The following is a 19,188-nucleotide window of genomic DNA, read 5'->3' as shown; positions in this document are numbered from 1 at the left end:
GATGGCTTTTGTTTGTTTTGTCTTTTTTTCTTATTTGCAGTGGTACGGCCTTCAGGGCCCGGTTGGTCTGTGGGAATAAGCCAGAGGCTCAGTTGAAATGTGTGTGTGTGGTTGGTTGGTTGCGTGTGTGTGTGTGTGGATGGGGGGTGGGGGGTAAAAGAGGCCAATCCCTTGTTCTGTGAAGAATTAAAACCACCTCTGCAAATAGGACCATGTGTAAAGCCAGGGGGTGGGACTTTCACAGCGGCTGGGGTTTCCGTGTAAATAAACAGTGATGAGGCCTGTGTGTGTATGTGTGTGTGGTGGTGGTGGGGTGTTGGGGGTCGGAGGTGGATGTGGGGTTTTGTGGGAGGTGAGGGGTGCACTCCCCCCCCAACCTCGGCCCCATCCCAAACCGTCTCCCCCTGCCTGGGGTTAGGCCCTGGCCTTTTGTTGCTTTTAATCCCGGCACTTTCTATTGAGGACGACGACGGGGGCTGGCTGACACAGATTAGCCTGCCAGTTCTCCGGCGATTGAGTGTGTGTATGCGTGCATGTGTGCCTGTGTGTGTGTATGTGTGTGTGTGTTTGAGAGAGAGAGAGAGAGAGAGAGAGAGAGAGAGAGAGAGAGAGAGAGAGAGAGAGAGAGAGAGAGCAATACACACACACACACACACAGAGCAGTGCTCTTATAGCCCAGAAAACCCCACTCTTCATAACTGGGGCGAAGGGAATCAGGAGATTTCAGTCATAGAAGCCACAAAAATCTGTGTCTTTCTGTATGACACCCACAATTTACGACCAAACCCACAGAATCCATAAATACTAAAAGACCTTCACATCACTGAGAAGTGAAGTAAAGCAAGCCTGGTCTTGCAGTAGCTGGAATAATACCAGATTTCTGAATGAGAGTAGCCAGTCACTACTTTTCTAGTCATTATTTCTGCAACCATCAAAGACAGCTGCACAACACATTTGAAAATGGCAAGGTCAAAAATCAAGTATTGACAAGGTTTCGTATATCCATAACAATGGTTGGTATACACAGACAACAGAAATCGGCTAGTCTATTTCTTTAAATTACCTTGAGGTAATTAAGGTATGTCTAAATTAGCGTTTAAATAGGCCTACACAAAACATTGATGGAACAATTGTCCGTTATTGTCAAACTACTCGACGAAAGATCAACCTATTTGGTGACAGGCTCATAAAAATGCAAGCTACTTATTTTAAAAATATATATCTCGCTGCCATTAAGTGTTTGCATGCTTCTTTGCTCCTTTGTTTTATGTAAGGCTCTCATTACCACGTGGTAGTAACAGATTGTTTGAACTGGAAAGAAAAGCCATTCGAAGCTAATTAAGCAACCATTCCAAGCACTATTCACGGGCAGAAGACCGAGAAGCACAGGCATTTGTCAGCGCTTGACCCCGCGTGGTATTGATTGACAACAAACCTTCTTGAATGACAGGCTTAACCTTTTTCGTCCAATAGAAAACGAGCGAAACCGCGAACTGCAACCCTATTGGACAAAAAGCTGCTAAGCCGCAAAGGAACCCCACGTGGGGACAGCAAAACAGGCAACACATGATAGGCTGCTCATCCAAAGTTCAAACATGGCCGATGTTCACGGAGATCAGACCTGAACAATCACCCTATTCCCTTTGCTAGCTATTTCCCATCTAGTTTATGGGTCATATTCACATGAATCTCTACAATTAAGATGCCGTACAAATACACAATATTTGAAGAATTTCGGGATGATAGTCTATAGCTGCAGTTATGAGTTATCATCACAGATTGTAAGCTTGTGATTTCTATCACAGTAATAAAATCAAAGGGTGAGACCGAAGCTGTCATCTAAACCGTTAGGCTACTACTGCACATATTCAGCTATATACATTTGTGCAATGTTTTTTTCCTGCATTTTTCTCATAGCCCTAATGGATAGACACACAGCCTACATAAACCAAATGTCCAGCACGATTTATTTATATGCCCCCTAAACGTTCCATATTTATGTCATGGACTAGGCTTGGATATTTGGATGTGGAGCCACCAACTAGATTTGATAGATTGGAGAATACGGCAGAATCCACATTAGTGCAAACCATAACCTGTTCATTCTGACAACAAAAGGATACATTGATGAAAGCTTTATTGCTGCACTGATATGTGACTATACACACGGTGGGTTTGCGAAAGATATTTAGAGATATCAAGGCGGGCTATGTGATGATAGCAAAATACTTCGAACCTAAAATGGCGAGAATGACGTAATATATAGAGCAGACTACCCCACGTGGGGATATAGCCTTACGATTGGTGAAAACAACAGAACCCCTTTTGTGTGAATATGATTGGTTGAACTTCCTTTGCGTTAATGTGATTGGCTGGGAAGAGGTGCTCTCGCGGCAGTGCAGCCCTCGTGTCAGTAGACTGTCTGTGTGTGGCACAGGATAGCATAGCTGGACGACGGGGAAATGTGAGATTGTCGAAGGAGTACAACGTTACACTTTTAAACGACCAAAACCTCTTCAAAATCGGAAGTACGCTTTGGCACGATTTTTTGGATTACCCAGTCTTTCTTTTGTGAGGGGTTGCTCGCAGTCTGGAGTTTTAAGAAAGGAGGAAAAAGTCTCTGGGACCTGCAAAGAGAAGCAGCCGTCGAGAGTCGCTTCTGTTTTCAGAGAAATGTTTAACGCGGTCGTCGTCGAGCAGGAACATTCTCGATTATTAAACTCAGTTTTCTGGATTTGATACGACAAAAGGTTTTTCACAACCATCTTGATTTAATTTGCTGTTCGCGGAGCCACGTAACAGGAGCACCCCCAGAAGACACCAATCCAGGTACGGTAGCCAAGATAACGTTATCCACAACAGCTCTTGTCCAACAAAAGTCGAGTAGCCGATGTTGGCTAACGAGCTAGCAGGGTTAGCTGTCGCTAGCAGGTTAGCTAGCAAAGGGCAATGCTTACAGCGCATCTATCAATTGAACAAACCTGCTGTAGCAGCAGCAACATGTAGCCTGCTTTGACTACTAAATATATGCTTCAAACATGTTTTCTTTGTTTCGAGTGCTCCAGTCATAGCAAGCTAACAGGGTATATTTCGAGGGAGCGTGCCCTTACTTCAGACATGAACACAAAGAAAAATGACTGGCCCTACCTTATCAGACCAGTAACGTTAGTGTTACCAAATGTGAGTCATTACTTTGATGCGATTGCTTGTCTAAGTTCTTGTACCTACGCCTCACGTAACATAATGCCACTCTGGATCAGACCGGTGGGATTGCGGAATAGCCAGTAAAACCAGTTGTCTAACAGATCATTAAACGGCTTAACGTTACAGATATTCTCGGCTGGCGATTGCAAAACGGCATTACAGTGTTAAGTAGCTGGCGCTACACCGATGGGAATTTTCTAAGGTCACCAGACTTTAATACTGAATGAACTGTTTCCCTCAGTGGTTGAACACGAAGCTTCTTCGTTTAGCCTGTCGTCCGTTTGTCTGTGTTGAATTGTGTTGTGGGTGAAGTTATCGAGTAGACTGATGTTGTATGTGTTTCCTTCTTCCTTTCTCGATCGAAGACTGGGAGGGGATCAAACTGTGTGGATCTTAAAACGAGGGGGACACTGTCGGGGTATTTGCCCCCCCAGCGACCACTGGAATCGGGCTTTGTGTCCGAATACACCGCTGGTGAAAAGCGGCGTGCCAGAGAGCCGCACAATTCACAGACCTACAATAAATAAGGGATACATTTCAAGATGTATCCGCAGGGCCGGCATCCGGTAAGTTTGGACATCTTGAACTGATGTGATACGTAATTGCTCCATCTGCATTGATTTAGCCAGGCAAGCACGGCAGAGAGCCCCCGTCCGTGACCAAAGACATCCTGAACCTTTATAGGCAGACCTATACTTCCCTTTGACTTGCTAAAACGCCACTACAATATAACGCTTTGCAGTGTCCATCATATCAGTAGCTGGCACAGCATTTTAGCAAGGCGATCAAATGGACCACTGCTTGACCAGCTGCCACAGATGCACACTTACAATGATGACTACATTTGAAAGTTGTTGAGACAAGACTGAGAGCTATTTTCCTCTCCTCTCTAATCACTCCTGGTGATCACTGTTTATTCACTCTGCTCATATTTGTTTACTGAACACCTGGTTTGAACTCAACGGAAGAGGGAGAGGAGGAGAAGAGAAAAAAACAGAAGAGAGAGAGAGAGGGAGAGAAAAAAACAAAGGCAAATTTTTACAGGCGCAGTTTGGCACGCTCAGACTCATCCATGCGCGGCGACCCCATTTCTGCTGCTGGTGTTTATGTGAAGCATTAAAAGAGCCCTCCCTGCAGGCAGGCCTGCCCCAGCTGTAAAGCCCCCCCGTCTCTCTCTGTCAGAAACCGTAGCACTCCCCCCCCCACCCCCCCACCCCCTCATACTACATGGCACTTTAGCAGACATGTCACCCTTCACTTCCCATCCACTCTGAAACGTGAGAGCAGCTTCTCTCCGCGAGCTGATAACGCATTAGAGAGAGAGGGGCGGGGGGAGGACAACAGAAAACATTTCTTGTCTCCTGGGGCAGTAATTGGCTTTGATTGATGCGATCTCTTGTCTTGCAGGCGCCACACCAGCCTGGTCAGCCAGGCTTCAAATTCACAGTGGCCGAGTCCTGTGACAGGATTAAAGACGAGTTTCAGTTCCTCCAAGCCCAGTATCACAGGTAATCATCACACAGCTGTAAAACCAGCCAGTGCGTGCCTTTGTGTGTGTGTTTATTGCCAAATCTAATGTAGGAAAGCCCCCCCTTCACACACACACACACACACACACACACACATACATACACACACACACACACACACACACACACATACACACACACTCTCACCCAGTCACACAGACACTTGCACATAGCCATGTGTCAGAGCTTAAAAATCCCTGGGCAGTGTTTAATCAATTGTGTATTTTCACAACCTCTGGATGCTAATCATAATCATGTGTTTGACTAGCAGCCACTCGGGCCATTCACTCAGACTTTATACTGCGCAGGGTAAGCCTGCCGTTAAAGAGCAGAAGAATGAGCTGATCTTTGGTGAACTTGAGGTTGGAAGAGAAGGAGGCTAATTCTTGTTTTGTTTTTTGTCCACAGTCTAAAGGTGGAATACGATAAACTGGCCAATGAGAAGACAGAAATGCAGAGGCACTATGTCATGGTGAGTTTACACTCGAGCTAAGCTATTGTTGTGCGCTTAAGTGTGGGTCTCTGGTGTCAGAATGGCCCCTGTGTGTGTGTGTGCGTGTGCGCGTGCGCGTATACCTGTTTTGTTGTGTGATTAAAACTGTGTGTGTGTGTGAGAAGCCCCCTCACCCTCTGAGCTCTTTGAGCTGACTTGAGCCCACTACTTTATTGAGAGGCCATGACTGACTGCACTGAGCTCCAGTCTGCCCTCTCACGCCGCCCACAAGCCACAGGGGTCACACACTACAGCATTGTCCCCTTCTCCCTCTCTCTCTCCCTCGCTCTCTTCCTCCCTCTCCCTCCACACCTCCCTCTGTGTGCGGAGCTGATTATTCTCCAAGGAGACGCAGCGATCTCGCAGACAAATGCGCCTCGCTGCGCCGGCTGTAAATTAGGTGAGGGGTGATGGAGTGGGGCCAGAGGCTTCGCCATGGGCCGCACAGCTCTCTCTCTCTGTGTGTGTGTGCTGGGTGAAAAAAAGCTCTCACACACCCTCCTGCTGTTTATGCTGCTACTGACGTTTCTGTTGTGTTACTTCCCCTTTTGATTCAACTGTGTGTGCTAATTTAATTTAGCGAGCAAAAGGACCTGATAAACAGTATTGATGTGCGCAGCAATTAGTCCTGGATATTAGAGGAAGAGGGGTGTGTGTGCGTGTGTGTGAGAGGTGCTACTTTTCTGCAGATGAGACCAGGAGGGGGGCCTGGCTAACTCTCTGTTTCTGTTGTGGGTCAAACTGTGGAAGTGTATTCTCTTATCGTAGGTAAACAGGCTGAAGGATGACTAAGTAATGCCCAGGAAAGCAATTTTAAACATTCCTCTCACAGGAAGACACCCCTGTCTGTTTAAGCGTAGGGTGTGTGTGTACGTAGGAGGAACAGAGGGGTTAGGTAAACATAGTGAAGAATCCCTGTGGCAAGTGTGTGCGCTGATAGTATAGGCTCCCAGTACTCAGGGTGTCTACAGCAGATCTTGAGCCATGTTTGTGTTGTTGCTGCGTCTACCTCTCTCATCTAGGCCTATCTGCTTCCTGTTGACTTTTCTGACTCATTTTTTCCATCTCTTTCTCTCAATCTCTTTAGGCTACTTTTGTATCTCTATTTTTTCTGTATTCTTTCTATTTTCCTTTTTTTCTCTCTCTCTCTCTCTCTCTCTCCCTCCCTCTCTCCCTCTGTCTCTCCCTCTCTCTCTGTGTCTGTTTGACTGAGGGTTGAATAATGTATTGGCCTGGTTGGCTGGGTGTCCAGTGTGAGTCCTTGCCCTGACCGCTGTGGCTGGACTGGACTGGGCTCTCTCTCTGTGGGGTACTGTTGGTCGGCAATGCTGCTGTCTGGCTGCCCTAGAGGAGCTCCCTATGCAGTCCGAATGACAAGGGAAGCCTGAAACACAACGGCTGGGAGCTAGTGTGTAGAAATTCACTACTGTCTTGTGTGTGTGGTGTGTTTGCGTTTGTATGTAAGTGAGTGTGTGTGTGTGTGTGAGAGAGCGAGAATTAGAGAGAGGAAATGTATTGGCTAGTAGGGGCATGCAATAGGCTGTATATTGTCTATGATGATATCTAAAGTATAGTAATTGTAAGATAACAACATTATCTAGTGGTGATTGGTCAACTATGGCTGGTCCATGACAAGGAAACCGCCGGCTCTGCGCGCACGGCATGTCACTGCAAGGTGCTGCCACATCATGAAGTTGCTAACCGACAGGAAAGGAAAACAAACTTTAGCCATGAGGAAATGTCAGGAATTTAGCTAACACAGAAGCATTACGTAGTAACGCTCATGAGACCCCGAGGGAGCTTGGATGGTTCCTCCTCATTTGGATGTGCCTACAGACGGCTACGCTCACAAAGAGCACGTAGTTGCTTTCGTTTTCTAGAGTCTGCTAAAGACCTACGAGTACGCCCTCTGACACTCAGAAAGAATTCACTGCACTGGTGTGAAAAACTTTACGGGGAATATAAAGAATATGGTATTTGGCTCACTGCACTGGTGTGAATTCCTATTTATTTATTTGTCCTATTTTATGTTTTTCTATTAATTGTGCTTCATTTTGAAGTAATTAATTGAGACCTGTTTGTTGTTTCTGTTAATATCATTAGTATGGAGCAATTACTAGTATATGAGACTTGTACGAACAATTATCTAATTATCAACAACAAACCCCTGAAAACATTGCACACACCTATTATATAGTGCGTATTAATTGCAAAACAATAGTATTTCTAATGACTTGTTGATGATCTACTTAAAATGTTAAATTTGCTTTCCTTTTTTGTTTCAGTACTACGAGATGTCATATGGGTTGAACATAGAAATGCACAAACAGGTATGTGACGCCTTGTGATCTTCTACACACACACACACACACACACACACACACACACAGATACTAGTGGTACTCAGAGAAGTGTAGAGTGTGTGTGAACGTCAGTCAACACGATTACACTTAAGTGTGAACAGACAGGAGTGTGGTCCGCAGGCGTGCTCAGGGTTGAGTGGGGCTGTGTTTTTTGAGGTCAGGCTGTTTGCTGAACACACACACACACACACACACACACACACACACACAAACAAAATGCCCTTGTAGTCTCTTTTGGTCACACACATAGGCAGTACACTTGTAGTCTTACACACACATTCTTTCACTCCCATGCACACATTCACATCCTTTCTCTCTCTGTGAGTGGCTTTCGAAACACACACACAGACAACCTCAGTGTTTCCCACACACTCAGTCATTCACACGCACAGGACACACGCACCCCCCCAATGGTGCTGTGTCGTCCTGTGTGTGTGTGTGTGTGTGTTTGGTGTGTCTGAGCTGCTGCGCTGGCAGGTTAGTCAGACAGCTTTGATAAGATTAAAGGCAGGCCTTTGGCAGCAAGGCCCCGAGTGACTTAATGACTGCTGAGAGGGCAGCCCAGCCCAGCCCAGCCCAGACCATCCCAGCACAGCAAAGCGCAGCTCAGCTCAGGAGGCCTGATTATGTCAGCAATTTCACACGCCACCGTAAATTAAGATGAGACACCACCGGAGATGGGGCACAGGGAGAGAGAAGGGGGGATAGGAAGAGATGGGGGAGAGATAGAGAGAGGGATAGGAAGAGATGGCGGGGGAGGAGAGGAAGAAGGGGGGAGGGAGAGGTTTGGGAAGGGGGTGGCAGGGGGTAGAAACAGGGGGAGAGGTTGGTGGGGGCATCAGGGGGTAGAGACGGGGGGGGTTGGTAGGGGCATCAGACGATGAATCAGCCCTCGGCACCTTCCAGTGCAGTGGATTATCTCCCAGACGATAGGCACTCGTCCCGTGTGTGTCTCTTAGGACCCAGAGATATAACGCTGTGGCCTCTCTCTCTCTCTCAGCTGGGAGGAGGAGAGGTGTTAGTTTTTTTTTTTTATGAGGTAGCCCGTGGCTGTATGTCTTTGGGCGTGAATTCAGAGCAGCTAATAAAAATGAAATTTCAGTACTCGCAGTGAGAACCGATAGAGATGCAGCAGCCGAGAGAGAGGACGTTTACACTGACCTCTGTCCTTCCCCTGGAACACACACACACACACACACACACACACACACACACACACACACAGAGTGCTCCAGGTCTCAGTTAGGTTAATGGTGTGCGGGTAGAAGATGGTGGATTGCAGCTGCAGGGCGATCCATCAGTGTCCACTGGTTTGTGTGTGTGTGTGTGTGTCACACATCGCCTCGCCTCACATATGTCAGAGCAGCCGCTTCTGTGATGGAGCCTGTCAGCTACTTATCTCCCAGCCAGCAGAGGAGAGATGGAAGGAGGGTGTGTGTGTGTTTGTGTCTAAAGAATGTGTGTGTGTGTGATCATGGCCAGGAGGAGGCAGAAGAGAGAGATGGAGGGAGGGAAGAATGTGACCTGCTGAGAAGGGAGGGATGGAAGGATAGAAGAGAGGGATGAGGGAGTGAGAGAGAGAGAGATAGTGAGGGAGGGAGGAGGGTAGAGCAAAGTGTGTGTGTGTGTGTGTGTGTGTGTGTGTGAGGGAGAGAGTGGGAGGGCTGTCCCTGTGTAAACAGGTTAATCGACTGATCCATTTTAGCGCCCTGACTTTTATCAGGAGCCACCCGCCACTGAGCTGATGGAAGGACTTGAATTATTCATTCTGCTGCGGGGGCCTTAACCTGCTGTGTGTGTGTGGGTGTGGTGAGGGGGATGTGGTGGTGGTATCAGTTAGCAAACAGCAAAATCTCTCCGTACCTTCATCTTTGTCAGCCCCCTCCTCTTTTCTTCTCTCTTTTCTTCCATCCTCTCTTCTGTGGATGAGGTCAGACAGGGAGTGGACAGGGAGGGAGTGGCTAGCAGCCCAGGGTGGGTGGGATTAGCGGATTCACACGGCCGCATTATCCAGCCCCGAGATTTATCCTTCCTGTCAGGAAATCCATCTCTCTCTCTCCATCTCTCTCTCTCTCCATCTCTCTCTCTCTGTCTGTCTCTCTCTCTCTCCCCCAAACACCTTTCACTCTTTCCTTCTCTCTATCACTCTTTTTCTCTTGCATCTCCATATCTGTGTACCTTTGCCATTGATTTTTTTCCCCTAAATTATTATTATTTTGTAAATGCATCCTTATCATGGTGTGTGCGCGCGTATGGGTGTTGTGCGACTACTAGCTGATTCAGCCTGCTCTCTATGAAGAAGCTGAGCTAATGGATCTCCTCACCCCACCTTTCTGCGTCAATAAGCCATTGTGATGACTGAGGCAAGGTCTGTGTGTGGTTGGTTGGGGGGGGGGGGGGGGGGTTCTGTTGCTGCGGCTGTTGTTATTGACTGCATCCTGTCAGATCTTAGAGAGCTAAGGGGTTTTGTTTGTGTGTGTGTGTGTGTGTGTGTGTGTGTGTGTGTGTGTGTGTGAGCTGAGGGGATTGGTGTGGACTTGTCCACTGTAGACTGAGCCAAATGCCCCAGGTGGTTGGGGGTTATTTTCAGGTCAATTGCAAGGCGTGTGTACCTGTTGCTGAGTTCTGGGAAGACCCACTGACACACACACACACACACACCCATTCCCCTCCCTTGCCCAGAAGAGGTCCTTGTGACCAGACACGGCCCAGTGGATCAATGACTCATCCACAGGCTGTAGAGACTGTTTGCTAACCCTGCGCTATGGCCATCATGTCTCTGAGCCAAAACAAACTCACTTAGGGCCAGGACGGGAGGTGTGTGTATGTGTGCAGCTGAGTGAGATATGGAGTTTGCTAGTTGTGAAATGATCACTTTCCTTCACTTGACGCATACAAACGGACGTTTGGACTTACTGATTGTCTGGGGTGCAGTGTGATCACAAGATGAGAAGACATTTCTTGTGTTTGTGTGGTGTAGACACTAACATCAATAGGCTCTTTACCTGCTCCATGTCTCCTCTGGTTTTCCGTGGAGTGCAGTAGAGCGTGCGTGCGTGCGTGCGTGCGTGCGCCTGCTCGGTTAGGATCAATGCAGGTAAATTCAGATGTCGATGAGCTGCCCGGCCTAGACCAGCTCCACACGACTGCGGAGACATCTCACTCTTAAGTCATACCACTGCCCAAAACACTCCACAGACCCCCACAACTCTCATTTTATTACATTGTAATAAACCCCCTCCTTCTGTTAGGAGCTGAGCTTCAGCCAGTTAGCATCACCTGTGAACTGAAATGACTCGTGCCAGTGATGGGCAGAAAAACTGGCACTGCCTCAAGCGGGTCAGTAACTGGCCTACCAACTTGCCCGGCATGCTCTTTCACTTGCCCCGGGCCACTCGGCCAGTGCTTATGTGGAACACACACACACACACACACACAGGTGTGAGTGTGGAAGCTACCTGTGCCTTTCCCCTCCATATTCAATACTCATCAACACCTCTCTCGTTCAGCAGTGGCAGCCGATGGGAACAGACAAAGAGGTGTGTGTGTGTGCGCCATTGACAGCTTGGCCCCCCGAGTGCTCTTCAAGCGCTGCTAGACTGGTCCGAGTACCTGTAATTGTGCAGCCGAGCGTGGAGCTCGCCACTCAAAAGCTGAGGCCCCTTTCATCTGTTTCATAGCGCTCGCATTCTATTTTCACACACACACACACACACACACACACACACACACACACACACACACACACACACACAGCTGAGAACTCTATGTGCCAGACAGGAGTGTTTATTGGAAGAGGTGAGGGAAAAAGAATAATATCAGAATAATATCAGAGTGACGCTAACTCACCACTGTCCCCCACACACAGAAAAGACGAGATTTGATCTCGCACATACACACACACACAGTCCGAAACGTGCACACTCCCTAAAATGAATGCACAAAGATTCAGACAGACACACATACAGCACTATCTGGAATTATTCCCCTTATCCTGTGAAAATACGGATTGGGTCTTTCCTCCCCCTCCCTGTTTTTAGTGTCTGTTAGATCACCTGACCTTTGACCCTGTGGGCCCAGCTGTCAGCGGAGCCTTAAGCCTGTAAGGAATGCGAACAATGCTCTCCAGGCCTTTCCGTAAATCCTGTCAAACGCAAGAGTGCTATTGACAAGCTCTATCTCTGTAAACAGGGATTAAACACTGGCCTGGATATCCTCCGTCGCCTTGCAATATCTCTCCTTTTAGATGCCCTTTTCTAAACGCTCTCTCTCCCCTGCTAGACCATCGTTTATCAGTCCAATGTTTCACTAGCTTAACAATTTTTTTTTTTGACAAAATGAGTACAAAAGCATGACATGAGATGTTTTCTTGGGCCCTAAGGAACCATAATTGGATAGGTGCCACTTCAATGAGGTTTTAGTGTGCCTATAAAAGGCTTATTATGTATAGATAGGCAGAAAATATATAATTACTGTAAAATATATAATTAGTGTAAAAATATATAAAATAGAATCTACAAATATATATAATTACTATAATTGACACCTACTGATTGTGTATTATGTAAAAAAAAAAAAAAGAAAGATTAAAATTTCTGTTTAGACATGTGTGCAAATGGGTCCATATTTTAGTAGATAAATGTAACATTGTTTTTTTTTATTTTTTTTAAACCAATTTCACCTTTGCCCCTGCTTGCTTTGTTTACCTACTGGCTTGCCTACAATAGCCCACAATGTTCAAATACAGAGGCACCTATCTCAGTCTTAATCTCTAGGACCCAATAAGACACCAAAAATTTATGCTTTTGTCCAGCCAAAAGTTGCTGAGCTACATGACATATAGTTTGTGTGAAAGAAATGTGCTGTTGTGTTTTTCCCCTCCACTTCCTTGTGCTCTATCATGGGCGAGGCGGCGGTGGTGGTGTGTTGTGCTCTATCGTGGGCAAGGCGGTGGTGGTGGTGGTGGTGGTGTGTTGTGCTCTATTGTGGGCAAGGCGGTGGTGGTGGTGGTGGTGTGTTGTGCTCTATCGTGGGCAAGGCGGTGGTGGTGTGTTGTGCTCTATTGTGGGCAAGGTGGTGGTGGTGTGTTGTGCTCTATCGTGGGCAAGGCGGTGGTGGTGGTGGTGTGTTGTGCTCTATCGTGGGCTAGGCGGCGGTGGTGGTGGTGGTGGTGTGTTGTGCTCTATTTTGGGCAAGGTGGTGGTGGTGGTGGTGGTGGTGTGTTGTGCTCTATCATGGGCTAGGCAGCGGAGGCAGTGGTGGTGGTGTGTTGTGCTCTATCGTGGGCAAGGCAGCGGAGGCAGTGGTGGTGGTGTGTTGTGCTCTATCGTGGGCAAGGCGGCGGTGGTGGTGGTGGTGGTGATGGTGGTGTGTTGTGCTCTATCGTGGGCTAGGCGGCGGTGGTGGTGGTGGTGTGTTGTGCTCTATTTTGGGCAAGGTGGTGGTGGTGGTGGTGTGTTGTGCTCTATCGTGGGCAAGGCGGCGGTGGTGGTGGTGGTGGTGGTGGTGGTGGTGATGGTGGTGTGTTGTGCTCTATCGTGGGCTAGGCAGAGGAGGCAGTGGTGGTGGTGTGTTTGGCAGATGCAGCGCTGTGCGCACTGCGTGGAATTTGTCTGATTTGGGATATTAGGGATTTGGGCTTTTCCCATGTGGAATGCGTGGTATGTCCTTAAAGCACTTTGATGTGTAAGGCAGAGAGAGGCCTTTGATGTGGTGTAATATCCCACTCAGATTACTGTCAATATGTCACTGATCTGCAGCCTTCCGCCCAGCCATCCCTAGCCTTTTCATTATCACTGGTGCACTAGGCTGTCATGGCTGGATCTCCCTCGGCTGCACCATCTGAAGGGGGGCGGGTCTGTCTGCTTGCCCCTCGATCACGTGTGAAGAAATATTACATTTGGCTTGAACACCAAGAGTGGTGTTTTCCTGTGACGCATTGGAGATTATTGTTTGATGGTGCAGTGGGATGGATGAGAGATGGCTGTGGGGTGCCTGTGATGTGTTTGTGCATCTGTGGTGGCCCCGCTGTGAACAGTCTCTCCTAAGCCGGCCTGGCGTAGCGGTGATGGGAAGAGGTTATTAGCCGACCTGGCGTAGCTGTGATGGCGTAGCTGTGATGGGGAGAAGTGATTAGCCGACCTGGCGTAGCGGTGATGGCGTAGTTGTGATGGGGAGAGGTGATTAGCCGACCTGGCGTAGCTGTGATGGGGAGAGGTGATGGCGTAGCGGTGATTAGCAGGCCTGGCGTAGCGGTGATGGCGTAGCGGTGAAGGGGAGAGGTGATTAGCAGGCCTGGTGTAGCGGTGATGGGGAGAGGTGATTAGCAGGCCTGGTGTAGCTGTGATGGCGTAGTGGTGATGCTGCTCTGGCTCTCCGTCAAAGCCTGCTGTGCTGCCGCCACCGCTTCGTCTCTGATGTGCCACACTTTCATCGCCCATCACACACACCATTCCTCCTGGGGTGGTTAGGAGACACAGAGAGTGTGTGTTTGTGTGTGCTGGTTTGTGCGCATTTGTGTATGTTTGTGTATGTTTGTTATTTGTGTGTGAGTATGTATCTGGGTGTGCTTGTGAATGTCTCTTGTGTCTGTCTCTGTGTGTGTGTGTGTCAGGGGTGTTTGCTAGAGCTAGTCAGAGAGGTGTATTGCCCCCCCCCCCCCCATGGCCTGCCCCCTTTCCTCTCTTCTTTTTATCCAGCCTTCTCGTGTGGCGCTCATGCGATCGACAGCCCGAAAATTCAATTTAATGACCTGCCCCTGAGCACCTAATATGATTTTACAGGCTGTTACTGCCGGGGCCCCGGCTCCATTTGCATAATGATTGCCAGCGCGATAGCGGGGAGGGGGCAGCTGCCTCTCCTCTTCTCTCCTCGCATCACTTCCCCTCTCCTCTTTCTCTGGTGGTAGTTGCCATGGCAACGGCCGGGCGGGCAAGCAGGAGGGTGCGGGTAGAACGGAGGCTGGGTTCCCGTGGTGATATGGATGGAAGACACGGGGGGGCTGAGGAGGGGGGGCAGGCGTCTTGGAAATGAGGGAGGATGGAGAAAGCGTGTGTGTTGCGAATGATGGTGGAGAGAAAGCGCTGTATGTGTGTGTGTCTGTCTGTGTGTCTGTGTGGGAGAGTGCGGGGGACGGAGAATGAGGAAGTGTGTGTGCACATATCTAAGTGAGACACGTTAGAACAAGGAATTGGTATTCCCACATTAATTGTGCTTAACACACACACACACACACAGAGAACACACACACGGAGATGCCACACACTTGTGGATTTCTGCACATAGCATTAAAGCACTAGTCTCATATTTGGCTCCATTGTGTCAGTGCTTGAGGCCTCAGCCTCACCCTGAAATGAAGGACGTGTTGATGTTGGGTGTTGTTGTTGCTGGTGCTTCTGGGTGCAGAACATCTACACTGTATTGGTGGACCGTGCTGGAGTTGGTACGTTAGCATTAGCACACTATTTTAAAGGATGGAATGCGACATAACAAACTACAAATTTGACTTGCTGACTTCTGATGTTGCGATACATCATACTTTCATAAAATCATGCAACATACTTTACATTGTCTGCAGACATTGTTGTTTCTAAAGCCGGTGCTGGATAAACAAATAGCGTGCGTGCGACAGGAAAAGTTCTTTGGTGTTGCTTAAGCGCGATAGCTTCTCTGGCACCAGACTGTAGGTATGTTACATGAAGCTTTCTTGGTCAGTGTTCGCCTACAGCGACTAATGATCTTTCCTGTTATTTGGCTCCATTGTGTCAGTGCTTGAGGCCTCAGCCTCACCCTGAAATGAAGGACGTGTTGATGTTGGTGTTGCTTCTGGGTGCTGAACATCTACACTGTATTGGTACGTTAGCATAATGCAGTAGGACACTATTTTAAGGTGGTGTGCCCATGGACGGTGTTAGCATTCTACAATAAGACACTATTTTAAGGTGGTGTGCCCACGGGTGGTGTTAGCAGCCTGCATTAAGACACTATTTTAAGGTGGTGTGCCCACGGGTGGTGTTAGCAGCCTGTTTTCGGACTCTTTGTGAGTGTGCTGTAGTGTTGTGTTAGCCTGTTGTGTTGGCGGGCAAATGATGGAGAGCAGTGGGGTGAAATGGAACTCTCTCAACATGGCTGCCCTCCCCTGCCTCCTTCATTTCCTCTGTGGAGTGCTCACTTAGCCCAGCTGCACTCCTCCCTCCCCCTCTACCCCTCTCTCTCTCTCTCTCCTCCACTCCTCTCTCTCTTTCCTCCAGTCCTCTCTCTCTCTCTCTCCTCCACTTCTCTCTCCTCTCTCTCTCTCTCCTCCACTCCTCTCTCTCTTTCCTTCAGTCCTCTCTCTCTCCTCTCTCTCTCCTCTCTCTCTCTCTCTCTCTCTCTCTCTCTCTCTCTCTCTCTCTCTGGTAGAGATATTTCACATGTCAATATCACACAGTGCAGAGTGTGCCCAGTCAAGTGCCTCTGATTGCCATGCTAATTGACTTAATCGTAGTAAACACCAAAGGGGGAGGCGCGTGTGTGTGTGTGTGTGTTGGGAGCCATTTTCAATACAGCAGTTACAACAGTGTTAATTCTATTCTTTTTCCTCTCTTTTTTTTCCTCTAGACGGAGATCGCTAAAAGGCTGAATGCAATTTTGGCCCAAATTATGCCTTTCCTGTCCCAGGAGGTAAGTGGAATCCCCCTGAAGAGCCTGAGGCCTGTGTGCTAATTGTAGCTTTTACAGACTCGTTGGCTCACGATTATGTTCTCACAGATTTGAAAGTTAAATGATGATGTACATGTAAGGTTAGTTATCACAATTCAGCTTGCATAAAAGACATTTCCCAGGCCTGTTAAAATGTGCCCAGTTATATGACAGGAGACCTAGTAAAGGACATTGTCTCCAAATGACCGTGTTGATGAGCCTGTCTGATGGTGCTCCCTCCATCTCTGTCTCTGTCTCGCTCAGCACCAACAGCAGGTGGCACAGGCCGTTGAGCGTGCCAAGCAGGTCACCATGACCGAGCTGAATGCCATCATCGGGGTACGCGGACTCCCCAACCTGCCTCTGACCGTGTGTATTCCCCCTTTTTTACACTTTTTACGCGCCGTGCCGTCCGTTTGGAGAGAGAGGGGCAAACCACTACATAGTACCCACTGACCCACCCCATATAACTTCTCCCCAGGGCACATAGTGTCCAATTGGAGGATGACATAGCAACAGCATAGCACAAATCTGTGCTGAAACAGATGTTAAACCCATTTCAAAGTCTGTTTTCTTTGTGGTTCAGCCTACGCCTTGTGCAGTTTTGCCCCTCTCACCTGCATTTGCGTGTGTGTGTATTTATCTGTGATTGTGTGGTTAAGCAACTGCATGGTAATCCTGTGAGTATGAACTGGTTTAATGCTGTCTATGTGTGTGTGTGTGTGTGTGTGGGAGGATGTGTCGAGTGGTGGATTCTAATGCTAAGTGGTAGAACGATCTGTAATGAGCCCTATTATATATGTGTGTGTGGGTGTACATGCTCCTGTGTAGAGAGTTAGGATCTGTTAGCAGGGTTGTATATTTAGCAGGAGTAAGCAGCGCGTGCGTGTGCTAATCAGGGCTTGTGTTGCCCAACGCGGCCGGAAAAGCCCTTCAGCTGGTTGTTTTTAGAGACCCGATCACTTTAATAGGATCTGCTCAGCGCTCAGGAGAGCCCTCAGTCACTGCTGACCTGGATTGCACATGACATTAGACACACACACACACACACACACACACACACACACACACACACACACACACACACACACACACACACACAGAGATTCAGAGATACAGACAGGGAAAGGAAAGATTGCATTATATTGTTTTATGGAAGAAAAATACCTAGTTTAACTCATTTTTCTCTTGGTCTCATGTTCCCTGTAAATGTCTCACATCACCCTTTATTGTCATCTGTCCTCTCCTCTCTCTGCTCCTCTCTTCTCTCTGCTCCTCTCTTCTCTCTGCTCCTCTCTTCTCTCTGCTCCTCTCTTCTCTCTGTTTCTTCTCTCTTTTCCTCTCTTCTCTCTGCTCCTCTGTTCTCTCTGCTCCTCTCTTCTCTCTGTTTCTTCTCTCTTTTCCTCTCTTCTCTCTGCTCCTCTGTTCTCTCTGCTCCTCTCTTCTCTCTGTTTCTTCTCTCTTTTCCTCTCTTCTCTCTGCTCCTCTGTTCTCTCTGCTCCTCTCTTCTCTCTGTTTCTTCTCTCTGCTCCTCTGTTCTCTCTGCTCCTCTCTTCTCTCTGTTCTTCTCTTCTCTCTTCCTCTCATCTCATTGTTTCTTCTCTCTCTCCCCTTTGAGAATCCTCTCAATCTAGTGTTCATCGATCACCTGTGTGGCTTGTGTCTGTGTGCCCCCTCCACTAGTGGTCTCGTCCAGTGGTGATCAGATTACTGCAGCTGACCCTTCGTTAAGCCACCCCCCCCCCCCCCCCCACCCCCACACACACACACACACACACACACACACACACACACACACACACACACACTCACTTCTCACGGTCGTTCCATAAGTCAAGTAGGAGCGGGTAGAGGAGGGAAGGGTAGTAATGGAGGAGACAAGTGCTGGCCAATATTGGAATTCAATTAAGGGCCTTAACACTGAGTCCCCGCCCCAGCCAAGCCTCTCTCTCTCAGATAATGACTTCCTGAGCTCAGATTGGATTGAACAGGGCCACGGCTTTGCCTTCCTCTGTGCCAGCGCTCCATTCATGCCCCCCCCCCCCCCCACACACACACACACACACACACACACACACACACACACACACACGCTGCTGGGCCCACAGTTCTCTTCATTTTTATCAGTTCAATCAGGGTTTTTCCCCCGTCTCTTTTATACGCATGTCTGGAAGGTAGATTTGGAAGTGCGGAGTAATATCCTTATTTTATCCCAGAAGATCTTCTATAACAAAGCAAAGTAGGGAACAAAAAGACGGAAACCTCAGAAGTTTTGAACTGAACTCAGGAATGTGTCAGTCTGATTTCCTCTGTATATGTTTATTACTCTCTTCCTCCACCTCTCTTTCTTCCATTACCTCTCTCTCTCTCTCTCTCTCTCTCTCTCTCTCTCTCTCTCTCTCTCTCTCTCTCTCTCTGTTCTCTGTCTGTCTATCTTTCTGGCTGTCTGTTCTGTTGTGCACTTCTAAGCAGAGATGAATCCCAAGTGCTGTATCTGTTGGAGCCAGATCTAGGATTCATCCATGCTAGGCTCTCTCTCTTTCTTTCTCTCCTTTCTTTCTTTCTTTCTTTCTCTTTCTTTCTCTTTCTTTCTTTCTTTCTTTCTTTCTTTCTTTCTTTCTTTCTTTCTTTCTTTCTTTCTTTCTTTCTTTCTTTCTCTCTCTCTCTCTCTCTCTCTCTCTCTCTCTCTCTCTCTCTCTCTCTCTCTCTCTCTCTCTCTCTCTCTCTCTCTCTCTCTCTGAGCCACAGTCAATGCTGTTGTTTGGTTGGCTATGGGCTGTGTGGGAAGAAGGCATTAATTGTTAGCATAGCAGCATGGCTAGCATTGTGTATTGTAGCTCAGCAGCCAGACTGGCTCTGGTCAACTTCCCCAGCCTTCTCCTACTCAGGCTGGAACTAGTTGAATGGAACAAGCTGGCAT

The 19,188-nt window shown here is 48.1% G+C and overlaps 1 protein-coding gene across 1 annotated transcript; it reads left to right on the top strand.

Moving 5' to 3' along the window:
• Window positions 1-2,432: 2,432 nt before the first annotated feature.
• LOC143140087 (transducin-like enhancer protein 3-B) lies at window positions 2,433-16,637 on the top strand (the record flags this gene model as incomplete). The annotated part of the gene is given in 7 exon segments (XM_076300914.1): window positions 2,433-2,829; window positions 3,570-3,770; window positions 4,612-4,712; window positions 5,142-5,205; window positions 7,512-7,556; window positions 16,188-16,250; window positions 16,533-16,637. Coding segments are annotated over 6 exon segments (402 nt in total), but the record flags the coding sequence as incomplete, so codon positions are not given.
• Between the last annotated feature and the right edge of the window lie 2,551 nt (window positions 16,638-19,188).

This window comes from Alosa pseudoharengus, unplaced genomic scaffold (assembly GCF_046254945.1).
Source record: "Alosa pseudoharengus isolate Yale_2024_CS ecotype anadromous, Long Island Sound unplaced genomic scaffold, YU_APseudo_1.1 YU_APseudo_1.1_scf_10, whole genome shotgun sequence".
In the NCBI taxonomy this organism is placed as follows: Eukaryota; Metazoa; Chordata; class Actinopteri; order Clupeiformes; family Clupeidae; genus Alosa; species Alosa pseudoharengus.
The sequence above is the reverse complement of the archived record's forward strand: the minus strand, read 5'-3'. Positions and strand labels throughout refer to the sequence as shown.